This window comes from Calonectris borealis, chromosome 9, assembly GCF_964195595.1.
Source record: "Calonectris borealis chromosome 9, bCalBor7.hap1.2, whole genome shotgun sequence".
Classification (NCBI taxonomy): domain Eukaryota; kingdom Metazoa; phylum Chordata; class Aves; order Procellariiformes; family Procellariidae; genus Calonectris; species Calonectris borealis.
The window spans coordinates 28,741,171-28,764,130 of record NC_134320.1 but is presented as its reverse complement, the minus strand read 5'-3'; the positions used below and the strand labels follow the sequence as shown (position 1 = coordinate 28,764,130).

At 41.0% G+C, this 22,960-nt stretch overlaps 1 protein-coding gene across 1 annotated transcript in view; it reads right to left on the bottom strand.

Moving 5' to 3' along the window:
* The window catches only part of PLCH1 (phospholipase C eta 1), an 83,794-nt gene that overhangs the window by 30,471 nt on the left and 30,363 nt on the right, over positions 1-22,960 (bottom strand). Inside the window, exons 3-6 of the mRNA XM_075157521.1 lie at positions 13,150-13,296; positions 11,822-12,065; positions 9,269-9,398; positions 6,237-6,407 (exon numbers count right to left, since the gene is read on the bottom strand). Coding sequence (XP_075013622.1) covers positions 6,237-6,407; positions 9,269-9,398; positions 11,822-12,065; positions 13,150-13,296 — 692 coding nt within the window. The remainder of the gene's footprint in view (positions 1-6,236; positions 6,408-9,268; positions 9,399-11,821; positions 12,066-13,149; positions 13,297-22,960) is intronic.

The following is a 22,960-nucleotide window of genomic DNA, read 5'->3' as shown; positions in this document are numbered from 1 at the left end:
GTTGTAGAGAACCAAAGTGAGAACTCAGATTGGGTGCATTTCATTTGCTCCACTAATAATATCACAGGATGGCAATGATGACACTAAAACCTTTGGCAGCTTATTTGAACCATTATTCTGTTTACTGTTTGCACTCTGAGCTGACTTTGGCAAAGGATGCAAACACCCTGACATGTGGAGCAGTCCGGACGCAAAGGAACATGCAGTCCCCTCTCAGACAGGGTGTCATCTCTGTTAACATGACTGCTTCAGGCACATGAAGGAGGGAGGTTAGTCATCCTGCAGATTACACAATATTTATTGTTTAAATCTGAAAATGGTCCCTCTGTGAACTTTCTCTTACTAATGGACTTCTCTTTCAGATGGCAAAACAATTCCATTTACTCTGCTGTGTCTGTAGCCTTTGATGAATTTGTGCTTTCCATTATTTCCTGTACGTCAGTATTCCCAGCATCAGCATTCAGCTATATGGAAATCTAAAAGTAGCTTGACTCTCTTGATCTGGTCTTCTCTAAGGGCCTGATCCTGCCAAGTGCTGAGTTCCTCCTAAGAAATGTGGGTGCCATGACTGACCATATCTCGTAACACCTAAAAGGCTACAGCCTAAGTATGAAAAATTACCAGAGGAGGGGAAAAACTAGACATATGTCAATGTTAGAAGTATAGTAACAGAAGGCAAGCAAGTGAGCAGTTCAACTCATATGGTGACTAAAGCTGAAAAATTTGGAGATATTTTCCAGCCTTTCTCTCCTTCATCCTTCCTTCTGTTTTTTCTCTTGCACAGGGAAAGCATGGCTCAGCCCGTTTCCTTCTCCAAACATTTTATTTATATCTCCTAGCTAAGCCAACAATCATAAGATGCCTGCAGGAATTACACTGGATAATATGAATGAGAACAATGCAGTAGAGAAAATAACTGATTATCCTAGCTGAAGTAGATGTTGCTGTTTGATTGCAAACACTATTCTAGCAGGCCCTTCTTCAGCACAAGCTGGCTAGATTTAACTTTTTCATTATCCCACATGGCTCCTTGATGGCCGAGTGGCAGGGTATTTGTGTGCTCTAGGAACGAAAATGTCTAATCTAGTCCAAAGCAGCATCTGCTAGGGAAAAGTCCACTGATTCGTGCTTTTTAACTGTAGCTTAAGAGAGATGATGACCTCGGCCACTAATTTAAATTTGTTTTCATTAAGCTTTAAAGTATTCCACTAGAAATAATATCAAATAGTAATGATCATTGTTGATGGTTGAATATTTAGATACATGGATTACTGAAGATGGGCAATAGTAGAGCTTCCAGAATCTCTTAGATACAGTGTTACTTTCTATATTCCTGGTTAAAAGCTTTAATTTTGATGCAGATCTGTTCTTTAAAAGAGTATCAGCCTTTGAATGACCGATAAGACCTTGTTTTTTAACTAAATGAACTAGCAATTAATTTTCCTAAAATAAGATCCTACAAAACAACAAAAAAGCAGCATTAGCCCTAATCTTCAGTGAAGAGGTAGGAGAAAGAAGGGAGAAATCACTTTTGATTTCACTAGTCTCTTTAGAAGCAGGTCAGACAAATCTATTGCCAAAAATCTAACGTCACCTGAAGCTGCAGTGCACTGCAGTGCCAGGTAAAGGGAGAGCCCTCTTCTGTAAAGGCCTACAAGCTAAGAATGGGAATTGTTCTCATTTCCCATTCTCATGGGAAAGGAAATAAGAGAAAGGAATGTAAAGTAGAAGAGAAGTTGGGGGGGGAAGGGAGAAGTTAGAAAAGTGCAATGCTAATGACAGGTGTTCCTAGACATAATGCCAACCCACCACTGTATCAACAGTGCTCTGACGGTTTATGCTTTAGTTGTTCACAGTTAATCATTCTATAAGAAAAATCAAAATATAAATAATCAAAGCAAAAACATTCTTCCCGTTTCAGTGCACGATGTCAATGTAAAATGTGATGAGATATCGAGTCATCACATAAATCAGTATACTGATTATCCTTTTGTGTAAGCATGAGAGAGGGAGGAAGGCATCACCTCGCTTTCCAATTAAGAGTTTGTGTTGCTGCAATAAGGATTTCTTGCGGAAAGCAGCAAGGATTGACCAGGCATGATGATCTGGTATTGTCTTCCTTGTCTGATACTAACAAGCTCCACAGTGTCTCCTCTTTTCAAAGTCCATCTACCAACACTGATATTCTTGTAATTTCCTATTCCTTTTGGGATACAGGTTCCTGATATCCTTCAGTACACACTGTTTCAGATCATAGCCTAACATATACCGACATTCCCTGGTATATACTGTCTCATTACATTCCTTTAAAACTTCTTCCAAGAGAGCAGGTATAGTTGTTTCAAAACATTCATTTTCTAAAAGTGTACTTAATCCCCACTTCTTAGCACTTTTTGCCACATTTTCACTACTTACCACATCACTAGTTAGTTATTCCTGTGACACTGTATAATTAGTGTAGACAAGCAATAAGAGTAAACTTACTCTCTCAAGCAGGCTTAACTCAAAATACGCTAACCCATATTGAATAATTAGGTAAAAGCTTTACATAATTATATTTGCATGTTCGAAGGGTGTAATTGTTATAAAATTACTTCCTCTTCAGTTCAATTAAAATGAGCAGGGGCATTAATTTTTGCCACCAGCTTCATTTGGGCTGCATATAGCAGCAGCCCTTTTAACCACAGAAGATACTAGTTTGGTACCAATATGATGGCGTGGTATTAACATTTCCATCTGGTCCCTGTCCCTCGGGAGTACAACAGGGCGCATCATACAATATGCAGCACTTCCCTGGAGCGTGCCGAGAACACTGCTGGAGGCCAGATCTCAGCAGGCTGTCCGTTTTCTCAGGACAGATGAAAACTGCCGTGCAAACTAAGTGATCCATGGTAAGGCAGCAGGTGGCAAGCAGGCACACGGGAAACCTCACCCTCCAAAACCCAAAACTAAACATTTCAGGTTCGTAACACCAAAGCAGCCTTGTAACTGCATAAAACCATCAGCACACGAGACAAAAAGGTCTCTGCTATGACTGAAATAAAAGCACTTGACGTGATATGGATACAGCAGAAAGGAGGAGGGAAGGACAGACGCTGAAGCAGCAATCAGACAACAGGCTGACCAGCCCCCGAACACAGGGCAGCATCGCTTTGGGGCTCCCAAGACCAGGGCAGAATGAGGCCATTCACTCTATGATGCAGGTCCAGAATGGCTAGCAACTGCAAAGCTGCTCTTTAACAGGGAAGACAATGTTTGTAGAGCCTGTTTCACCTAAGCCTCACTACTCAAAGACAAGTATTAGACAAGCTCTGTCAGTCAAAAGAGCCTGGAGATCCTGCTGTGGAAGCAATCTGTCATTTAGCAGGAGATTAGTTTCTGGGAAGGACCAACTCAGACAATGATATTGGTGTATTAAGCAAGGACACTCCCAAAGGGACAACACTCGGGCATGACTGGACATCCAGGGATGTTCTGCCCTCACAGCCACTTGCGCTAAGAGGACTGCAGGACCAGAAGTCATTTCAGGAAACCAGCCTACTTTCTGCTCTTCTGACATTTGAAGCCATATAATTGCAATTTCAACAGCAATGAGCTGAGTTTAACTGCACCTAAGTGGAAATAATCTGTTTCACAAGCTCTGGGGTGAAGGCAACAGGGAGCTCTCCTAAAAAATAGAAGCCAGCTTAGCAAGTTAACAAAAAACCCAAACCCCTTTTGTCCTATCCTCAGGCTGCAGAATATTTAAAAGTCTTGCCAAAAGAGTAGCAGATGGAGTTGGACAGACTGTCCACAGATTTCAAAGCAGCCAGACAAGTGCAAAAACAAAATGCTGTTTGGTTGAAGGCACTTGAGAGCCACGTTATGACTTGAACCATTATCAGCTTTTGAAGGCAATCTTGCCTTACCCGAGGACATTGTTATCACGTCTGTGTTCTGAAAACATTGAAGAGTAAATCTGCTCTAACACTGTTAATACTGGGAAGTGGGAAGACCAGAGGGAAGAGGCAAAGAAAGTGCACTAGTATGCTGCTGGGAGGTTCATCTACAGGAGATCATGCTTTTACTCTTTTTTTTTGGGGGGGAGGAATAATGTTGAGTAGAGCATTTATAGCCGATAGCCCTGCCCACATTCAGCGTTTTGAGTAGCGTGTAGACAGAGGAGAGGATGCAGTATGCCAAACTTGACAGTCAACTTGTTTTTTCTGCTGCATCAGTAGTTTCATAATGTCCTTGTGCACCCGCAAAGACAGCTCTTCTGCCTCTTTCACATGTTTTTCTTCCTGCTCCAGGCCCCTGAGTGCCCTCTTATACCATTGCTCTTCAGCTGTTCCTGGGCACTTCAGCATCTCCATGAACATGTCCTCCCTGGAGCATTTCTTTGCTTTCTCATCAGTGTCAACCTTGCTGCTGCTGTCAAGGGTGCTCCACTGAAGGGCACCCACATAGAAGGCAGTGATTACAAAATGAAACAAAAGAAAAAGCAGTGAGCTCAGAAGACTGAGGACGATAGCGTAAAGGGAAAAACATAAAAACATTTTGTGCTTTAAAATTGTAATTAGCAAAATTGCCAGGACCAGATTGCTTGCAGGAATCTGTGTGTTGAGGCTATCACAGCGAGATCAGTGACTTGATAATGCTCCATGTTTCAAGGGGAAGGAAGAAAGAACCGGGGAGTCATACATGCCAAGGAATTGCCACAACATCCAAGAGGGGGAAATTCAGCAACCAAACAGAACAGACTGTTGAGATTTTATGCTAGGGATAACGGAAAAAGCAGTCATCACAGGCAGGATCCCAGAATGGCACAGGAGATTATCCAATGATTGCAGGCAAAACACAGCATCTATACCCAGGAAGCTCAAGTAGGTTGGGATGTTAGTATTTATTTTTGTGAGGTTGTTTTGGAACAATACTCTACAAGGATGCACAGGGTGAGCAAACAATCCAGGACCAATTGCCAGAAGCAAACAAGAGTCCTAGAGATCACAAGGTTCCTTTTGTGCTTCTCACTGTCCAGTGTACAGGTTCTCTCCATGGGTTCCACAGACAATTTTTGTAATATTCAGTCTCTTTCAAGATGGGCATGACAATCTCCACTGGAGCAACATATTTAGGAATGGCTAGAGATTTTTTTGTTCAGCAAGTTTGTTCATAAGCACACCAGGGGAAAATCTCCAATCTTGACCCAACTTTGCTTCTTAAGTTACTTATGCTTCTTTTCATTTTTGTTTCTTTTTTAAATTCCTTATCAGTGCATCTGTTCCTGCGGTTCCCTGAACCCCACCTCTCTCAATTGCTTCTTTAGGAGGAGCTTCAGATAGAAATGCAACCTTCAGACGTGAAATTTTCTTTGCGTAAGTCCCACACATCTGTGAGGAACGCCTCGAAAAGAGACTTTCCTGAAGAAAAATTGAGAAAGAAGGCAGAAGAGGAAAAAAGGACAGAATCCAGGACACCTCGCCCTCAGCCAAGTTGGTGCAATATCCCACTTTGTATTATATCACAAAAATGTAATCTTCCCTTTAAAATTTAAGCCACATTTAAGAGGTGGTTCTTTGTCAATATTTCAACTGCAGTCTTAATAAAAGCAACAGTCCTTATAATTACTACTACTACTGATACTTGGGAACTTCTGGGATACATAACAGTGTTGTAGGATTCAACTTTGCTTACAGGAAAAGATATGCAATCACAAAGATTCATCTTAATGTGTTACTGCATCAAGCCATGCACAGGCAAACCACTTGTAGATAATCAGAAATAGTTTGCTCTTCTTATTTTCTCTTGTGTTTCCAGCTTTAAAACATATCATGTATCATCCTAATTTAGAGTATATCTGCCAGGACCTTTACTGATGAAAGGCATCTCCTGGAAATATAAACATCCCCCCACAACACCAATAAACAATCCGGACAAGCTATGCAAGAGAAAGCAACCATGCTTAGACACATGGTAATCAGCTGCAACTAAGTGTGAATGTTACCTGAATGCAATTACAAACTAACAAACATTAACCATATTGCCCCACACTTGCCTTTCTTCTGCCACAGAGTCCAAACAAGTTCAAACTCTTTCTATAAGCATTTAAAAAACAATAAAGCATTTAGATTTCTTTTTTGTTACAACATCTGTTCTTTCCCCCCTGCCCCAAGCTAAACTTTTCCCTAAAATTCTTTCCCTATACTTGAATGTATTTATATGTACATATAAATGGATGCATAGTATTCCCATACCTTTTGTTCCACCTTTAGAAACTGAGCAAGTTCTTCAACAGTGAGGTGATCCTTCTTGTCACTGTAGCTTAAAAGCAATAAGTAGAGATCTCGACGCAAGGACATCATCTTGTAAAACACTGAAAATTCTTCAAAATTTAGGGTCCCTTGGTTTTCATCTGTGTCTGCTTCCTAAGAGATAAAGACACTCAGATAAGCATGCTGAACACAGGTGAATTCAGGAACAAAGCAGAACAGGATTTATGTACACAAACAGAAATTTAATAAATTCTAGTCTGCAAGATTCTGTTCAGACTCAAATCCTAGTAGGCTAAAATAACTGCAAAATTATGATACCATCTATTGGATTTTTTGGTGAAAACACTTACTACGCTAAAGCCATGGGGTTCCCTATGGAAGTCTCAATTCAATCTTCAGTTTTGAATTTGTTTCCCACGTGAAGAGGCTCGCCCTGGACTTTATTCTGATCTCTGTTACTCTCCTGTATGCCCTGCAGTTATCCTGGATTAAAACATAGTAAGGAATATAATAATTTCACCCCGTAGCTTCCTCTAACAATGGAATCTGACATTTTAAAACATTCAGGACAATATCACAGTTTTAAATGTATGTTAATTCAAACTGCAACACTCTCAGCCCCCTGTCAGCACTCTGTAGGGGGGACAAGTCTGCAGCAGCAATAAGACTCCACACCAAAATATATGCCCAATAGCCCCAATCTTGATGGCAGTTTTTGTTTACCCTCAGAGGTAGGAAGAGAAGAAAACAGTACTTAACGCATGTTAATACAAGCTTTTTACTGTGAACATCTGCCTAAGAGGATTGCTTTGGATTTTCAAAACAAAGAATATATTCTGGAGAACTGCTGTCAAACATTACATAGGTCTCCATGAAAAACGAACTTCAGGGAAGCTACAACTCTTGCTAAGTTTGAGGCTGTAAGCAGATAATGGAGACAAAGTGAAATAAATGTTGAGAAATGTGCTATTGTTTCCGTAAATAATGTCCTTCGTTCATAGCTGTATATAATGTTTTTTCTGTGTAGTTATAAAACCCCCTTGCCATTCCCAAGTCACGTTCTGTTAAAAATGGTGCTTCCTTCTGCTCAGATCAGAACATCCTCTGCGCAGAGTCCTTTTAACACTGACTTGGCTTTGAACCTCTTGGCTTGTCTCTACACTGGTACACCAAATTCAAGTTCTTCTCCAGATGGAGGGTAGCCTCATCCCGCTATCGCTCTTCCTTCTCAAGAAAGCTCTTCCAGTTGGTGCCCAACCTCACTTCTATAGAAGAGGAGCTTGTCTAACAGCCGGTACAATGAACACATCTCTCGCCTGCTTTGCTTTCCAAGGATCCAGTTTTACTTTCCCTTCACATAAACCACTCCACTTAACTTTTAGCACCTCTTAGAACAGGAACCGCTCTTTACACCAGTGACTCCTAGTACGTACACACAACGACAGCAGCAGCCCTGTACTCTATTCCCAGATGCAGGACCCAGACTGCATAGGCCTGGCCATCCCCGTGGAGCCAGAGGTGCTCCCCCACGTTGTTTGGGCCATGGCCAAAACTGTAGCACCAAGTCACACAAACAGTACCACCTGAGCAGATCAAATGCAAGAACAGTGCAGAGTAGCTAGACCTAGGGGCGAGGATTTGTCCCAGAGTTACTTTGCCATTCCCTTTATCCTGCATTAAGTCCTGGAAGTCCATAGAACTGCTAGCACAAAGCATTGCTCGTGGGGTAAGGCCTTTAGGATTGAGCCCTGAATGACTAACAGTAAACAAACCTTCAACGCTCCTTTTATATTCGACCTTAATAACTTTAACCATGCCTGTGAGGTCTAGGATATTAACTCGGGTATAGGCTGGCAGCAACTGCAGCAAAATAAAAATATGTAAACCAGTTTATTTTTAACCAAAAGTTGCCTCTGATTACACAAAGGCTGATGGTTGCTGGAGTGCCCTACTTCATTACTAGACGCTTTAAAAGTACTGAGTGAACTACATTTTCTTCCTCTCAGTACATGGCTTCACAACTCTTTGCCTCTCCTGCAGCAGTCAACAATATCAGCAAAACCTGAGGATCTCAGGGAGCTGCATTTCACTACACCTTGTTAGCGCTATTGTCATCTGAGCTATAAACTCAGATCACAGCAAGTAAGCTGAGAAGAAAATAATTCCCAGCTATCTGGTGTCGAATGGGATTTTAAATCATTTTATATCTACTCCATATCTTAGATGACATTTCTAATTTGTGGGAACAAGTACAACCCAAATTCACCTCTGCTACACAACCCCACCAGTTTCCACACTTCTCAAGTCTTTGGGGAGTAACTTATACATACATATATATCCATATATACACCTCTAATGCAGATTTTATGCCAGACGAACAAAGCACTTTTGACCACAGATTCTTCAACTTCCCTATGTTTTACAGCAAACAAACTTTTGGCTGGTACTCTTTTTGAAGAGTTAAGAAAATTTTATTTTGCTCTCCATTATGTCCTTGGCTTATCTTTCCTTTCTTACAGTAAGCACTAGGGCTGGTGGAAAATGGTAACTGCTTTCAGTTATTTTCTGTAATAGTAAAAAGTAAAGTAAAAAAGTAAAAAATTGATTCTGGCTAAGTAAGAGGAAGTTGTTAAAAAAAAACCCACTAATTATTTTCATAAAGCTAGTTTCTATTAAACAATTTTCCATAAAGGAAATGAAAAAAGATTTCAATAGAAACACAATAACTTCATTGTCCATCAATGCCAGCATAGAAAAATTCAGTTTACGGAGAGGAAAACAATAATGCATCTGAAAAAGTAATATTAATAAATTGTCTTCTATGTGGTTCATGTCGTAAAAAAAATGTTCTGATGCATCTTTGTCTACAAAAAGGTAAGACTTGAAAAAGGTTTGTGAGGTGTTGGAAAGGACAGAGTTTAAGTCTCAACTTGCAGATCCTATTCTGTATCTGTCCAGAAATAGACCGTAACTGGCACTTACCACAACAACGCTGTGTGTTAGAGGACACCAACCTGAAACATCTGCCGGACCTTTCTGCGGGGCAGGTTAACATTTAGTTTATGCATCAGCTGATGGATCTCTTCAATATTCAGCAGGCCATCTCCATTCTTGTCAGCCTCCTCAAAGGTCTGTTTGACCCAGCTGCAAACGTGTCAAGGAAAGGTACAAGAGGGCGATTTCCTCACAGAGGAGGGTGGCAGAGTGATTGGGCAGGTAAGGGACAAGACTCAAACTCAGGAGAACAAGACCCTGCCCCAGCTCTTCTGGGCAGGGCGATAATTCTCCTTAGCAGAGGACCTTAACATCTTCCAGGGAGAAGAACTGAGCATTATTCAATCCAGCCTTCACAAACATGTCTTTTTCAAGTCAGTGTCTCTGGGCAAAACACTTGAATTAAGACTTCTTCCTGCAGCCTGCATTAGAGCTATTGGGGCACACCATGAAATAAAGTCATTGCTGGCAAAGATCTGGTGCCATCTATGTGGTTCTCCCCACACTGATACCAAACCAAAGCGTTTTTACTATGCCTTCTGGTACAATTTGCTATTGTACCTCCTACCTGGTGCAACTAAGACTGTTGACCTCCACGAAGTTATATCTGAGGGCTACTGGTTTCGTGACTTGACTCAAAGGAATCAAGCTTAATAACCATCTGTATCAGGGATGACGTTAATCTAGTGCAAGAGGATGGAATAAGGAAGACTGTGAAATCAGCCCAAGTACATTATTATCAGCCTGTGGTTTCCATAAGAACCTCATTAAAAATTAACCACACTTGTTTTTCTATGCCTCTCTCCTCCAAGACTGTCACACAGTTCTTTCATCCGTGTATTTGTAACTCTTCCATCTCTGGACAACTTCTTTGTCCACCAGTTTCTCTCCAGTATCTCTGCCCTCACCTTGCACCACACCTTCCACAGGGCAGCAACAACTCCATAGAATCATAAGTTGCACAGAGAAAACAGATAGCGCTCATACATTTGCTGTTTCTCCCCTCGCAAGGACAAAATGGCATCAAATAAAGCCAGCACCTGTCAAATTCAGAAAACAAGAGGTGGTTCTTCACACAGCATATGGCTCATCTCTAACATAACCTATTTTGGGATGTTCTGCAGGTTTACATGGGTTTGAGGTGACACTGAACCAGTTTTTTCCCTCTGCCCTTGCTACTGTTTCATTCAAATGCTTAAAACCGGTACTGGTTTATGACAATTATTTACAGCTAGGTTCACAATACCAGCCCCGTTGTGCTCTCATTTCTGCTACTAGCTTCTCCCTGAGAATGTACTCTAAGTTTTCAAATATCGCTGGGCTTGCTCCGATATCTTCTTCCACTTCTCCCTCCATTCTGTTTGAACTTCTCCACTTTCTAACCAGTACTTTTTACCCCCTCTTTGCACATACATCCCTTTGCAGCTTTTGCTAAGTTCTTACACTAGTTGGAACTGGTACAGGGTCATTTTGTCTGCAGTCTCCCAGCTGCCACATTTGATAACACAAACAAGACTTGAAGTGATGTTTCACCAGTAGAGAACATATAGCAGCTCGGAAGAGTCATGGATAAATATAGCAAGCTGAGTATATGTGCAACAGAGCATGCAATATATCCCCCAAATGGATCTGTGCCTATCTTGTATCAGAATTAAACACTGAAAGTATGAATTAAAAATACCTGAAGTGTGTATATTCTCCAGAAGAAGTATTTACAAGCGACCACTGTAGATTTCTGCATGGCAGAAGAGACAGGTTACAATTTTAATCAAGATGGGTTAGTTGTTTTTTTTTTGTTTCGGTTTGAGGTTTTTTTGTTTGGTTTTTTGGGGGTTTGTTTGTTTGTTTGTTTAGCAAGGAGTATTCTTTGTATTTAACATACTGGTCAGCACTGCTGTGAAAGCAAGCACATCAAGAAAATATTCAATGGACACGATCTTTACAAGAAGTTCATTTTGGTTACTAGGCTACAACAAACATTTAAGGAGCTTTAAAGATTTGTGCTTTTGACAATCAACGGAGGCTGAGAAGTACACACAGATATCTAACATACACCAAAAGAAATGGAGATGGCCAGGAGTTACCAGTCAGTTTACTGAAAGACTCCCAAAAACTTTAGGGTTTCACCTGTGCAGCGGCTAACAAATTCAAGTTTTCAATTAGTAATATCTTGAAAACAGTTTCTTCTAATGGACCTTGCAATTTGCAGCAAAAGAATAAAAGCACAGTTGGGCAAACAGAAGGTGACAGCAATCCTGAAATCATGCTGGGGTTAGTTTTTATTGAGATAACTAGAAATGACTGTTTTGACCCTTCAATAAGAATTTCACTAACAAAATGCAAGACTATCCCCTGACTTCAATGGGGTTTAATCCAGTCCCTAAGGCACAGCTGATGTTTTATCGCACAGATAAGCGTCCATGTCAAACCCATAACTCAAGCGTCCATTGCAATCAACAGCAAGGTTTTTGGTCACTTAACAGGAGGTGAAAGGACACCCTATGCCAAAGTCATTAAAAAACAAGCCAGAAATACTGAATCAGAAGCTGGAGCTCAGGCTCCTAAAAGGATACTGATCGTGTGTTCTCTGTCGCTTAGCAAGCGAGTCCTCATCACTTATTCCAGCCATCAAATATTTCAGTCCTGTGATCCAGGTGCGAGCTTCCTCTGGGTTAGATGTAATCAGATCCAGTGACTCCATGTGGTTGCCATGGTAAATGGTAAAGCAACAGCTTGGGTCAAAGTTCCCCTCTGCATGGCGGTGGAAGATTTCAGACTGCCGGCCTTCGGTGACTTTGTAAATGGAATCGATGACAACTGTGGGGAAAAGGGAAACCAAAAATTTACATGCTTGGATAGCCACCCAACTTCTTTCTGCTTTTGAGCAATTCTGAATTATTCAAGCTACAAGTCATTAAACGTTTTTTAATATTACATCTTCACATCCAAAAGGGTTTTTTGATTTCAAGGCTTATCCTTGCTCTGGCCATGCCATGTGCACAGTACAGCTGCCTTGAAGGCAGGCCAGTGAAGGCACGGGCAGGTTACAGCAAAGCTCTCTGAACGCTCCCTGCTACGTCAGAGGACTGTAGGCTACTCAAAGGGCAGCATGAGGAGACGGATGCCAAGTGTCTTCCATCAATCAGGGAAACACTGCGTAGCTCCAAAGGGACTGCACCCACCACAGCTGTGCTTTCTGCATCAGGAAGACAGGGATACCCATCGCTGTGCTAGGGTAACTCTGCTCCCAGTGCCACGCCTCCAAACAGCTATGCTGTTCAACGCAGCAGCTCTTAGCCACTACACATTGGCCCAAAAACATCAACTGTCACTGTAGCCTTCCCAACTGCTTGTTTTTAATCTCAAACCTCCGTGACAGTTCTGTGAATTTCTAGTCCTTATTTTATTCAATAAACCACTAATTTGAATTTCCAATTTAAAACAGTACAGCAGGAACAGTCTCAATGAGAAATAATGCTACACAATAACTTCAAGATGTAATAATGCCTAAAGAAAGTTATCACAGTTAAGATTGAGAAACCGCAATCTAAACTTTTCTAGGTTCTGTATTTAAATTTGTGATGTATACATTGAAAAGAGTTCAACATAGTTTGTTATCAAGTCATTCTTCAGTTTGCTCATAATTCATATAAACCTATGGAAAATGTTGACATCCAACTGAACTATGCTCCCCTTCCTTTCATAATCCTGAACTTTTAGTAGGTGGTTGAAGTCTACGCACACTCTTGAAAACCTTCCTGTAAGTATCACATCACATTTAAAATAAGCATCAAAAAGCATTTATTTAATTGATCAAAAAAATATTGTTCAGTTTTCCCTCTGTAATTCACATTCAAATACTGAACTGCGCAAGAAATTAAAAGAAATATCAAAAGTTTACTTTTTGCCTTTTCGCTTTTTCTGGACGGTCTCCATCGGATGCAGGTCCTGTGCTCATCCAGGTAGAAGAGACGAACTAGCCCTTTGGTTCCGCTCTTCAGCTTAACCATCTGAGTCCCAGACTGCATAACACTCATGCATCTTTCAACTGCGAAGCAGAACAGCATAAATTCAACCAAATGGCCATGTAATTCCACTAATAAAATGACCTATTGGCTTTTCAACACCTGCCAAGCATATAAATTTTTTGACTCGCACTTTTAATGACAGGAACTAGTCATTGCTGTATAAGAGACGTACTATTTCTTCTTCTTTGCAACTAGCTTCTCCACACAGGAAAATAGAAAAATCATCTGTCAAAACACTTTCGTGACAAAGGAGGCAAAGAAAACTTTACCATATATTGAAGGAAAATATTTTACAGTTGTTCCATGCTTACTTCCTTTAAATATTTTTATATTATTATACGGAGTACTGTAATTTTAAACCAGCACTCTGCAAATTTTGAATGATGAGACTATCATTCAAACTCCACATTCCTTTGAGCTCTGTAATCCTTTACCTTATATCTTGTGCTTTTGACACTGTTAGAACTGTTAACAGAATTATAAATACACAATCCCTCCTCCCTACTACATTTACACTCTCTCCATCCTGCTACCAAATTTCAATCACATACTGTGATGACTTCCTTTTATCCACCCATCCCATCCGGGACGATAAGGCTTTGTTTCTCTGTGTTTTGACTAAAATACACCCATCTCTTCCATTTCATCTCGCATCTTCCCTCCTACGGTTTTCCAAACATTAGGATCAAGGTAACATTTCCTCTTGATCTCAGTATATATCCATGCTCTTAAATTACCTTCTCCTGCTTTTATCCATTCAGTCTGTCCTCACTTAATATCACTCCAAATTCACCTCCCAGATGATTTGTTTACACTCTGGCTGGCTCCCAAATACTATCTGGGTCTGTCTTTATTTCTTCTTATCACCCTTCTTCTCTTCACCACTTGTCTCCTCAGTACTCCTCTTGGTATCACAACAAAGACTAATATACCCTCCTGCTCCTCTTGGCCAGAGCTAGGATTCATTTTCTCAGCTCCTGACACCCCCTTAGCTCCCACAGCAAGCGGCACAAGCGGCAGTGGACTCAGCACCAGCTGAAACCCCACAGTGCTCCCATAGGCCAAGGCAAGTTGTGGTGGCCCTGCTCAATTCGTCTCCACAGCAGAAGCGTGGCCAGAACACATCTTCCAGCAGAGACCCACACAACCCTGAAGCCATCAGTGAAGGAGAACAAGCCTGCTGCTCCTTCCTAAGCACCTCTGGGTCAGACGCAGTCAGAGCAGCATCCTAAACATTAGTCAAACATGGGGCAAACAGCCATTGTCGCTGCACCAACCTTCCCTGGCTCCCTCGCACAAAGCCCTTCTTGTTGGCCAGCCAAACTCCACATCAAATAACTGCATCAGAAGTGGTGTTTTTGCTGAGTTGTCTTTCTTGGAGGAATGAAAGGACTCAGGTTGAGCTGAACAGAACCAAACTCTTCTGAAAGCATCACAGTTGTGCCCAAGTGCAATAAATTTGTCCTTTATTATGTCTGTAAATACACAGCCTTCTCTGAATCATCACACACACCAAATGAATGGGTGGGTTTGGAAGTGCTTTAAGATGAGGCAGAAAAGTGACATAAATCAAGCCAGAAGTAGATGTTATACAGTATCTACAATGTTGACTGTGGCAGTTTTAGCTTGTATCTATCTGAAGATGTACAAAGTACCAGGAAGACAAGCCTTTACACCACGAGGGATGGAAAACTCAGAACCTTAAAGAAGAAAGATTAACTAAAGGAAAAATAAGTCTCTCAAACTTACTACAAATATATACACACGTACATACACACATACCTTCTCTTGGCAGACTGAGCCTTTCACATCGGAACTCGGTTTAGATCAAGTTTGCCTAGGATTCATAACTAACATGCAAACAAGAGTTGTCCTCCAGCACAGAAATAAGACTCTCCGTAAGAAAAGGTTGTACCAGTGTGTGTGGATGTACAAATTTGAACTGCTACATTAGCCTGGCATACAAACTGCATGCACGTTTTTATTTCACTATTAGAGTGATCAATTGCAACAGGGTTTTAGCTCAGGAAAAGATTTAGCAACAAGCTACTCAACACAGAAAATTTGCTTTTTTGCACCTAAGCCTATCAATTATTAATAAAAGTCTTACAAAAATAACTAATTCTCACATAAGCCTTTCTATTATCATCAGCTCAGTTGTCATAGAAAAAAGACTGGTTTCACTAACATGTTGTTGAGGACCGCTAGCAAAAGGCAGAAGAAAGAGGACTACATTTATTTAATGTAAGAAAAGCAGAAAATGGGCCACACTCAGATAATTACAGCCAACAAAACCATGGTGGGGGGGGGGGGGGTGTGGAATCATAAAAAACCATCCAGTTTCTTCTTCGCTGTTTCAATTGTCTAAACATTTCCACATCACATTTATCATTGTTTTAGATGCATTTCACATACACATTTTCAGATAGAGTTCAGAATCAAAGTTATGCGGAATAGATTTTAAAACACCTTTTTCACAAATAGAGAAGAGTGGAAGAAATCCAGTTCCTGCCAAATATCTCAACATTCTCAATTTATCAGATGCCATCTGCAATAAATCTAGTGCCCAAGTAAGCACCATCTTTTCTGCTTGCACTTTTCCAGTTCCAAGAAAATACCAACAGAATGCAAACATTTAAAGAAGAATAGTAAACGTGTAAGAGTTCATTGCATCATCCCTACTGTGTAGGTGTTAATAACAGAAAGAATCCACTTTAAAGAATGGACTACAGTAATAGAAATGCTGCACCATTCATAGGCCCATTGGATTTCAACTCTGCAAACCATTTACAAAATACACCATCCTCTCCTTTAAGCTATTTATAAAATATAAGCACACAAAGAAAGAAAGTCTTTTCAAATCTATTCCTAATATGCTAATTTCAGTCTCTAGCCAGACATTCACAAGAGAGACACCGCACATTAGCATTTGAATAAGGTGAAGTTATTGAACAGAGGCAGTTCAGAATAAAGCTCCAGAAGAGCAATTCAAGAATGCTTTCACTCAGGAATAGGAAAACAGGTTCCAGAAAAATTTAATCCTCTAGATAAACCATGAATACTGAGTAAATGAAGCAGCTCCTTGATGCAGACGTATATTAAAATTTGAGAAAGCAAGGTTTCCATTATATGATATTTTTCTAACACAAGGACTAGCTGTACATTTTTTGCCTGAAGTCTGAAAATGAATTAAGTTAAACTAGAATACAATGTATTTTATGTGTTACAAGAACACAGAAAGTTAATTAATCTGGGAATTCAAATAAAATATTATGCTTATGTATTGTATATTTAAAGTTTCATTTTCAAATGAAAAAAAATCTGAAAACTACAAAAGTCACTTCTGTTTCCAGAGTTATGCAAATTTATTCTTAACAGTCTAAAATCATCCTAACAGATATCCTGAAGTTTAACGGGTTTTAATAATATTGAAATACCAGTCTATTTTTTCCTCCTAAAATAACCATTTAAAGCAAAACAGACTTGAATTCAAAGAGCATTTTTTAATTTTTAGTTCAAGAGATGATAATCATTCTTAGTAGTACACACATCTCCTTTTCCAAAGGAGCTGCCTCTCTGTCAAACGGTAAACTAGATACAAACCCATCTGTGCCAGCTGGACTTTTTCTGAAGTGGCCACACTCCCCAGCACATGGTAGACCTCTGAAGCCAGGAGGAAAGCCATCCGAGCCCTGGGTAAGTCCAGACGTTACTTGAAATCTTGCACGTTAGGCAAATGCAATTTATTCTACCTGACAACACTGCTCCTCGCTGCTGAATAAATCAAGCTGCTGCCTGGGAACACTAAGCTGGAACTCTGACCACTAACCATACGCGGCCTTACGTTCAAAAAGCACTCTAATCCGCCCCAAATCAGCCAACGCTACCTTCTGTCCAACTCTGCTCTAATCTAACCCCATGTGCAATCAGGTCTTTAATAACAAGAGAATAGCACTGCGCCCTGCAAGAATCTCTCGCAAAAAGTTACAGCTCTGTTCACAGGTTTAACACTGGTTCTCTGTACGAGTCCTGTTTTGCAATAGTTTGCAATTAATTTGGTTTAATTCTCAACAGTGATAATCATGACATGCACATCTGCCTGCTGTTGCGCTTCACTACAAAGCCTTTAAGGCATGCTGGACCCTTTAGTTGATACTAGAAGGAAAATATTTAGGGAATTAAAACATTATCCCTGGCAGTACTTTCAGAAAAATAGAAATGCACTTTGATATACAGGGCACATCACAGCAGTGAAACAAACATCCCCTCCCCGTAAAACATGTTCACGCAAGATTAAACAAACATGCTGGTCACTTCACAACTGGAGCTGACAGGCAGGCACCGTGCAGGAGCAGCACCGACCCCTGAAGCACGCCGGCTGGGATGCTCGGTGTGCACCAGCTGCCCCACCGCCCGCCCGCGACAGCCAACACCGCACCACGGTTTTCCAGGTCACCCCAACTCCTGAGCACTTGGTCTTGCTGTGCCCTCAGCCCTGATTAGCTTCCCCAACCCTTCGATTCAGTCATGTAACCCTAAAAGTAAGCAACAGCAGGAACAGGTTCAAGATTTTTTGCTGCTATATTTTGAGGTTTAGTTATTCAAGATAATACTTTACGTAACCATTAGTGGTAAAACTCTCTATCGTCATGAGTCTAGAGCAAAACCTTGATGGAATACAGGTTTTGGGTGAACAGGGGTTTATTTCACTTTTTTAGCCAGTTTCAGTGAGATTTTGCTTTCAAAAACATTTCTTTTCCACCATTGCCTTTAAAGAACGATTACTTGCAAAGAGATGATGTTAAGTATTTGAACAACAAAAACAAAGATCATGACCCCATCGGTTTTACTCTGTGGGTCGCACGCACACGCAGTTTCAGCTAAATAACTTCCATGCTTTCCTAAGTTTACTCATGGCAGCCTGTTGCCACAGTGGCACTCGGCTCACCCTGAGCAGAATCTCACCCGCATTTCCTTCAACTTCCGTGAGACAGCACAAGAAAGCCATTGGACAATGTACATAGGTCTTTAAATAATGCCTTATTAATTCCGTTTCAGGACAGCCAGTAAAACCGATTTCGGCAAAGGGCCGTGTGTGCAACTGCCACATGCAAACAGCTCAAGTGTTCACAGCAAACCCTTAGTAAGTTAATGCAGTAGGCCCTTAACAAGAAAACAGTCAGATACGAATATATTTAATAGCTTTAGGAAGAGTGTCCTACAACTGAGTATAAAGATTACACCACTCAAGTTGAGATAGATTGTCTTTTTAAAAAAAAAAAATTAAAAAAAATTTTTACTGCTGTCCACAAAAATAATTATTTCTTATTTTTCCCCATTACATTATTATATGTTAAGAAATTAATATTTCAAAATGCAAGCAAAAGAAAAAAGGTTTAGTCTCATGTCTTGCTTTTATGGACTTAATGTTACACCTGTCTGAAAAAAACCAAAAAGATCAAAGAGGTATAAAGAAGGTGTAAAGAGCATTATCAAACAATGAGAAGTATCATTATGAAAGAGGATATAAACTGTGTTTCTAAATTATATGCAGCAAGCTGCATTAAGCCAACATTAAGCTTGAGGAGATAAAAGGAACCCATAAAACACAGAAATTACTTTTTCAATTGCAACATCAGCTCCCCTACATTCAGTATTTTTGATTTTACTATATACTTTGCAGGTATATTGTTCGTTTCTCTCTTCAGAGAGGAAAAAAACAAAAGACCCCCCCCACTGCCACCGCCACATGCTGCTCCCACCCACATACATTGCCAGGACTTCTGCAAACATCTCCTGTGATTCATTGCGCTGTGGTATCCCAAGAACCAGAAAAGGATCCTACACCTCACCTTAGGGTAACTGCTCTTCACTATGGAAAGCATGGCTTATCTTACTTTATTTAAGCCCCCAAATGCCACCATAGCAATTCTCCCAAGTTTTCAGATTTAAAAACCCCAACATTCCAGAAACCAAACTCTGAGTGAGGCTGTTATACAAGAAGTAGATGGTTGGTGGGTGATAGAGGAGTCACAGCATGCTCCCATCACTGGAATCGTGCACCTGGATCCAGCTTGGAGTCCATTTTTTATGGACATAGATGCACATTCCCAGAAGCAGGCATTGAAGAAATGTGCAAAGAAAAAAAGCACACACACCCTTGAACTAGACAACAGTATGCAATTAATCTATCACAATCCAAGTAGTGAAGATACTCTAGATGGGATCACAAAAAACATCCCCAGTTGTCTGAACTCTTCTCATCATCCTACTTGGCAGCCATTTATTCATCATGAGTATGCTGTAAGTTTGCCTTTACGCTAATGCCATTAAAAGCCATTTACTCCCTATCCCCACCCCCCAGAGAGCACATTTTACCTAAATTCCATAGAACAGCACTAATATCCAGCACACTGCACAGCTTACCACAAATGTCATCAAATTGTTGATTGCTGTTTTGTTATGTGACAGCCAAAAAGCCCAGGAGAGCAGAGACCGTAGAGGCAGGTCTGGGGGAATCGACAATTTTTAATAGCCACACCTCATATTTTAATGCCAATTTTTAATTTGCTTTGCAGCAACTCTTCCAACCCCTCACGGAATTTTACATTAAGGTTCTCACAGTGGATTTAATCATAATCTCTGTGAAGTTGACGGACATGAGATGGACAATCTCTCACACTTCTGGAAATCTCAAGAAATCCTCAAGGAAGTCACTCACACCAGCAGAGACACCAAAGGCTGGTGCTAGTCCTTGCAAGGCCCAGCTGAAAACAGCGCAGGTATTTCATTTCAGCCCCCAAGAAGGTAGAGAATCAAAACAGGTAGAGTAACCAGCAAAACACAAACTGTGACTACTCAAAACAATTGTGAATGGCCTACAATCAATTAAAATAATTAAATCTGAAAAACAACTCATGCTTGTAAATTCACTAAATAATATGCAAAGAAAAAAAAGGGTGAAGCTTAAGAACAAAAGCATATACTACCCAGAAGGGGGGAGAGGGGATAGGGGGGGCGGGAATCTCTATCAGCATGGTTTTAACTCTTTGTAGGTCTGGGTGTTGTCTTTCTTCCTAAAACAAACAAACAAAAAACCCCAAACCAAACCAAACAAAAAAACCCAAAACAAACCCAAAAAACAAACTAAAAAATAAACCCCAACAACTTGGGAGCAGTAACTACCATACTGAGATTGCTAGCTTAATGCTTCTAGGATGATCAATTTAACTCATCTTATTTTCATATTACAAGTGAAAAGTTTTTGCTGTATGCCTTCTCCACAGCTGATCCTTGACAATAATTAGTTATTCTTGCCATGGGAGCACCCAGAGTCCTTTCCCAGACTGAGGTCCCCTCCTCTTTTGCACTTAGAGATCAGAAAGGAATGAGAAGCATCAAAACAAAGACCTGGCACTACAATATAATCCCAGAATTTTTTTATCATCCTTATTTGTAAATCTTGTTGCTACAGTGAGACTATCTTCTACAGCGTACTGTGCAATGCAGAAAATGACTTGCTAGGACATTGCCTTATTTACAGGGCCTATGATCCCCTTTTTGAGATCTACACTTCAGTATAGCAACTGAAATCCGAGCGAACAGCCCCCAGATACAATGAATAATGCATGTTTTCCACCTCTGCTCAAGAATACCTTCCTTCTGCTAGCTCAGCAGACTTCTAATTATTATCTTCAAGAAATCAGCCCAGATTTCATTCAAGCAGCACTTTGGAAAGCAGCTGATGAACAGATCGTTCAGCCGGTGCAGCTTCTCTGCAGTCCTGCTGGACACTCACACTGCTGAAGCATCCTGGGGGCCTGAGCGGTCACAAAAGGCTTTGGGACTCCAGCTCTAGTCTCGTCCATAAAGCACCACCTTTGACAGGCCACTGCCTGCCAACACAGAGCCAAAAGACTGACTGTGTGACAGCTTACAGGGGAATGTTATTGCTACTGGTTCCTGAAATACAATAAATATCTCCGAGATCTCGTCTTCCTTCAGAAATAGATTGCATCACAGCTGCTCATTTTGAGAGCTCTGATGCCACTGCAACCCAGCATGTCTGAGGACTATAAGTTTTTCATTAAGACTATGGAATTAGTTCTTTATCAACACTGAAAAGCACAATCATTTAACCACAGACATGGCCAACTGCCAAAAGACATTGTCACATCATTAGAGTGAACAAGAAACATAGATTTATTAAGCAAACACAGTTAACAAGTTTGCACATCCTAATCCTCATTACTGCGTGAGGATCCCTCAGCAGGGAGGGCACAGCAATTGATTAGGACACTCTAGAGCAAGTGGAAGGAGCAGCAGACAGGAAGGTTAGTTTCCACTACGCCTGCCAACAAGGAGGATGGGTGGAGAGGTCTGTACGTGCTGCTGTGACAGCCTCAATAGCAGGTTTCAGGGCAAGCAAAGGGCAGAGAGGCATTTGGCTTCTTGGGCAGCATCCTCACTCTGCCATAACCATTCGCAAGGAATACGATGCCTCATATTTTTTGCTCAGGTACCAGAAAGGATGGCAATAACTCACTCAAAGGAGCTCAGCTGAGTCACCTGTGAATGCTCCTCAGCAGTGCTAAGACAGGAGCACCTCCTCTGAGGCCCCACAGCAACCGATAAAGAACAGCCTGAAAGGCATCCCAGGAACTACAGCTCTGGATGCAGAGGTCACAGTGGAAAACAGTAAGCCACAAGCTCTTTCTCTTCCAGAATCGCATGTCTGCCCTCTAAAAATCAGTAAGTACATAAAGAAGGATCATACGCCCGAGAACCAAGCATGTCTTGTTCTAAGCCTGCTTCTGTTGTACAGCATTAAATGTCATCCCTCTTCCTCGATCCTTTATGTACTACCCACGACTTCAACGAAATACAATTCCCACCGCAACATACTGAGCTGGGTCAGATCCCCTCACGCCCCCCCAAAAAAAATTGCCATTCCTTTGTATCTTACTCCCACCTCAACTTCTCCAACAAAACAAAAATAGAAAAACCCCACCAGAATACCCTTCATAAAGTTTGCTCCTGTCCCCACACAGGAGACGTGCAGAGGATAAACTGTCCCAGCTTCAGTGCAAACAGTGGATTCTGATGTCTTCAAATTTATCTGCAAACAGCAATATGTCACAGCAATCTTGGCACCTGTACAGCATCACAGCCTGGTGAGGGGAATAAATCACAGGGCACAAGACAGCTGTAGCTGCAGGATGAAGTGGGTGGAAGAGGGATCCAGTCCCCAGGACCTGGAGCACACTCGTCACGCTGGGCTGTGACAGCGGCTGGGCTGGAGGGAGCATTGCTTCCCCTTCAGGCTGCCAAATAAATCCGCATCTGGGGCTCAATTAGAGAGTAGGAGGGGAAAAAGCAGAGTAGAACTGAAGGTGGAGTTAATTAACCTTTAAAAGTAACGAATGAAGACTACAGTGCAACTGATGATAGGAATTAATTTATTCGCACTCCTCAGAAACAGACATTTGCTAAAGAAACATGTTTATCTATTCTATTCTCAAGTTACCTCCGTGCAAGTCACTGACAGTGAGTCATCTGTGGACAAACAATAAATTGACAATCTCAAACACCAAAGTAATTTTATTACCGAAAATAATGATGTTTTGTGCACTGAGTTTCATGCTGATCAATGTTTCCATTGGTAACATGTGAAAATGTCTCCAA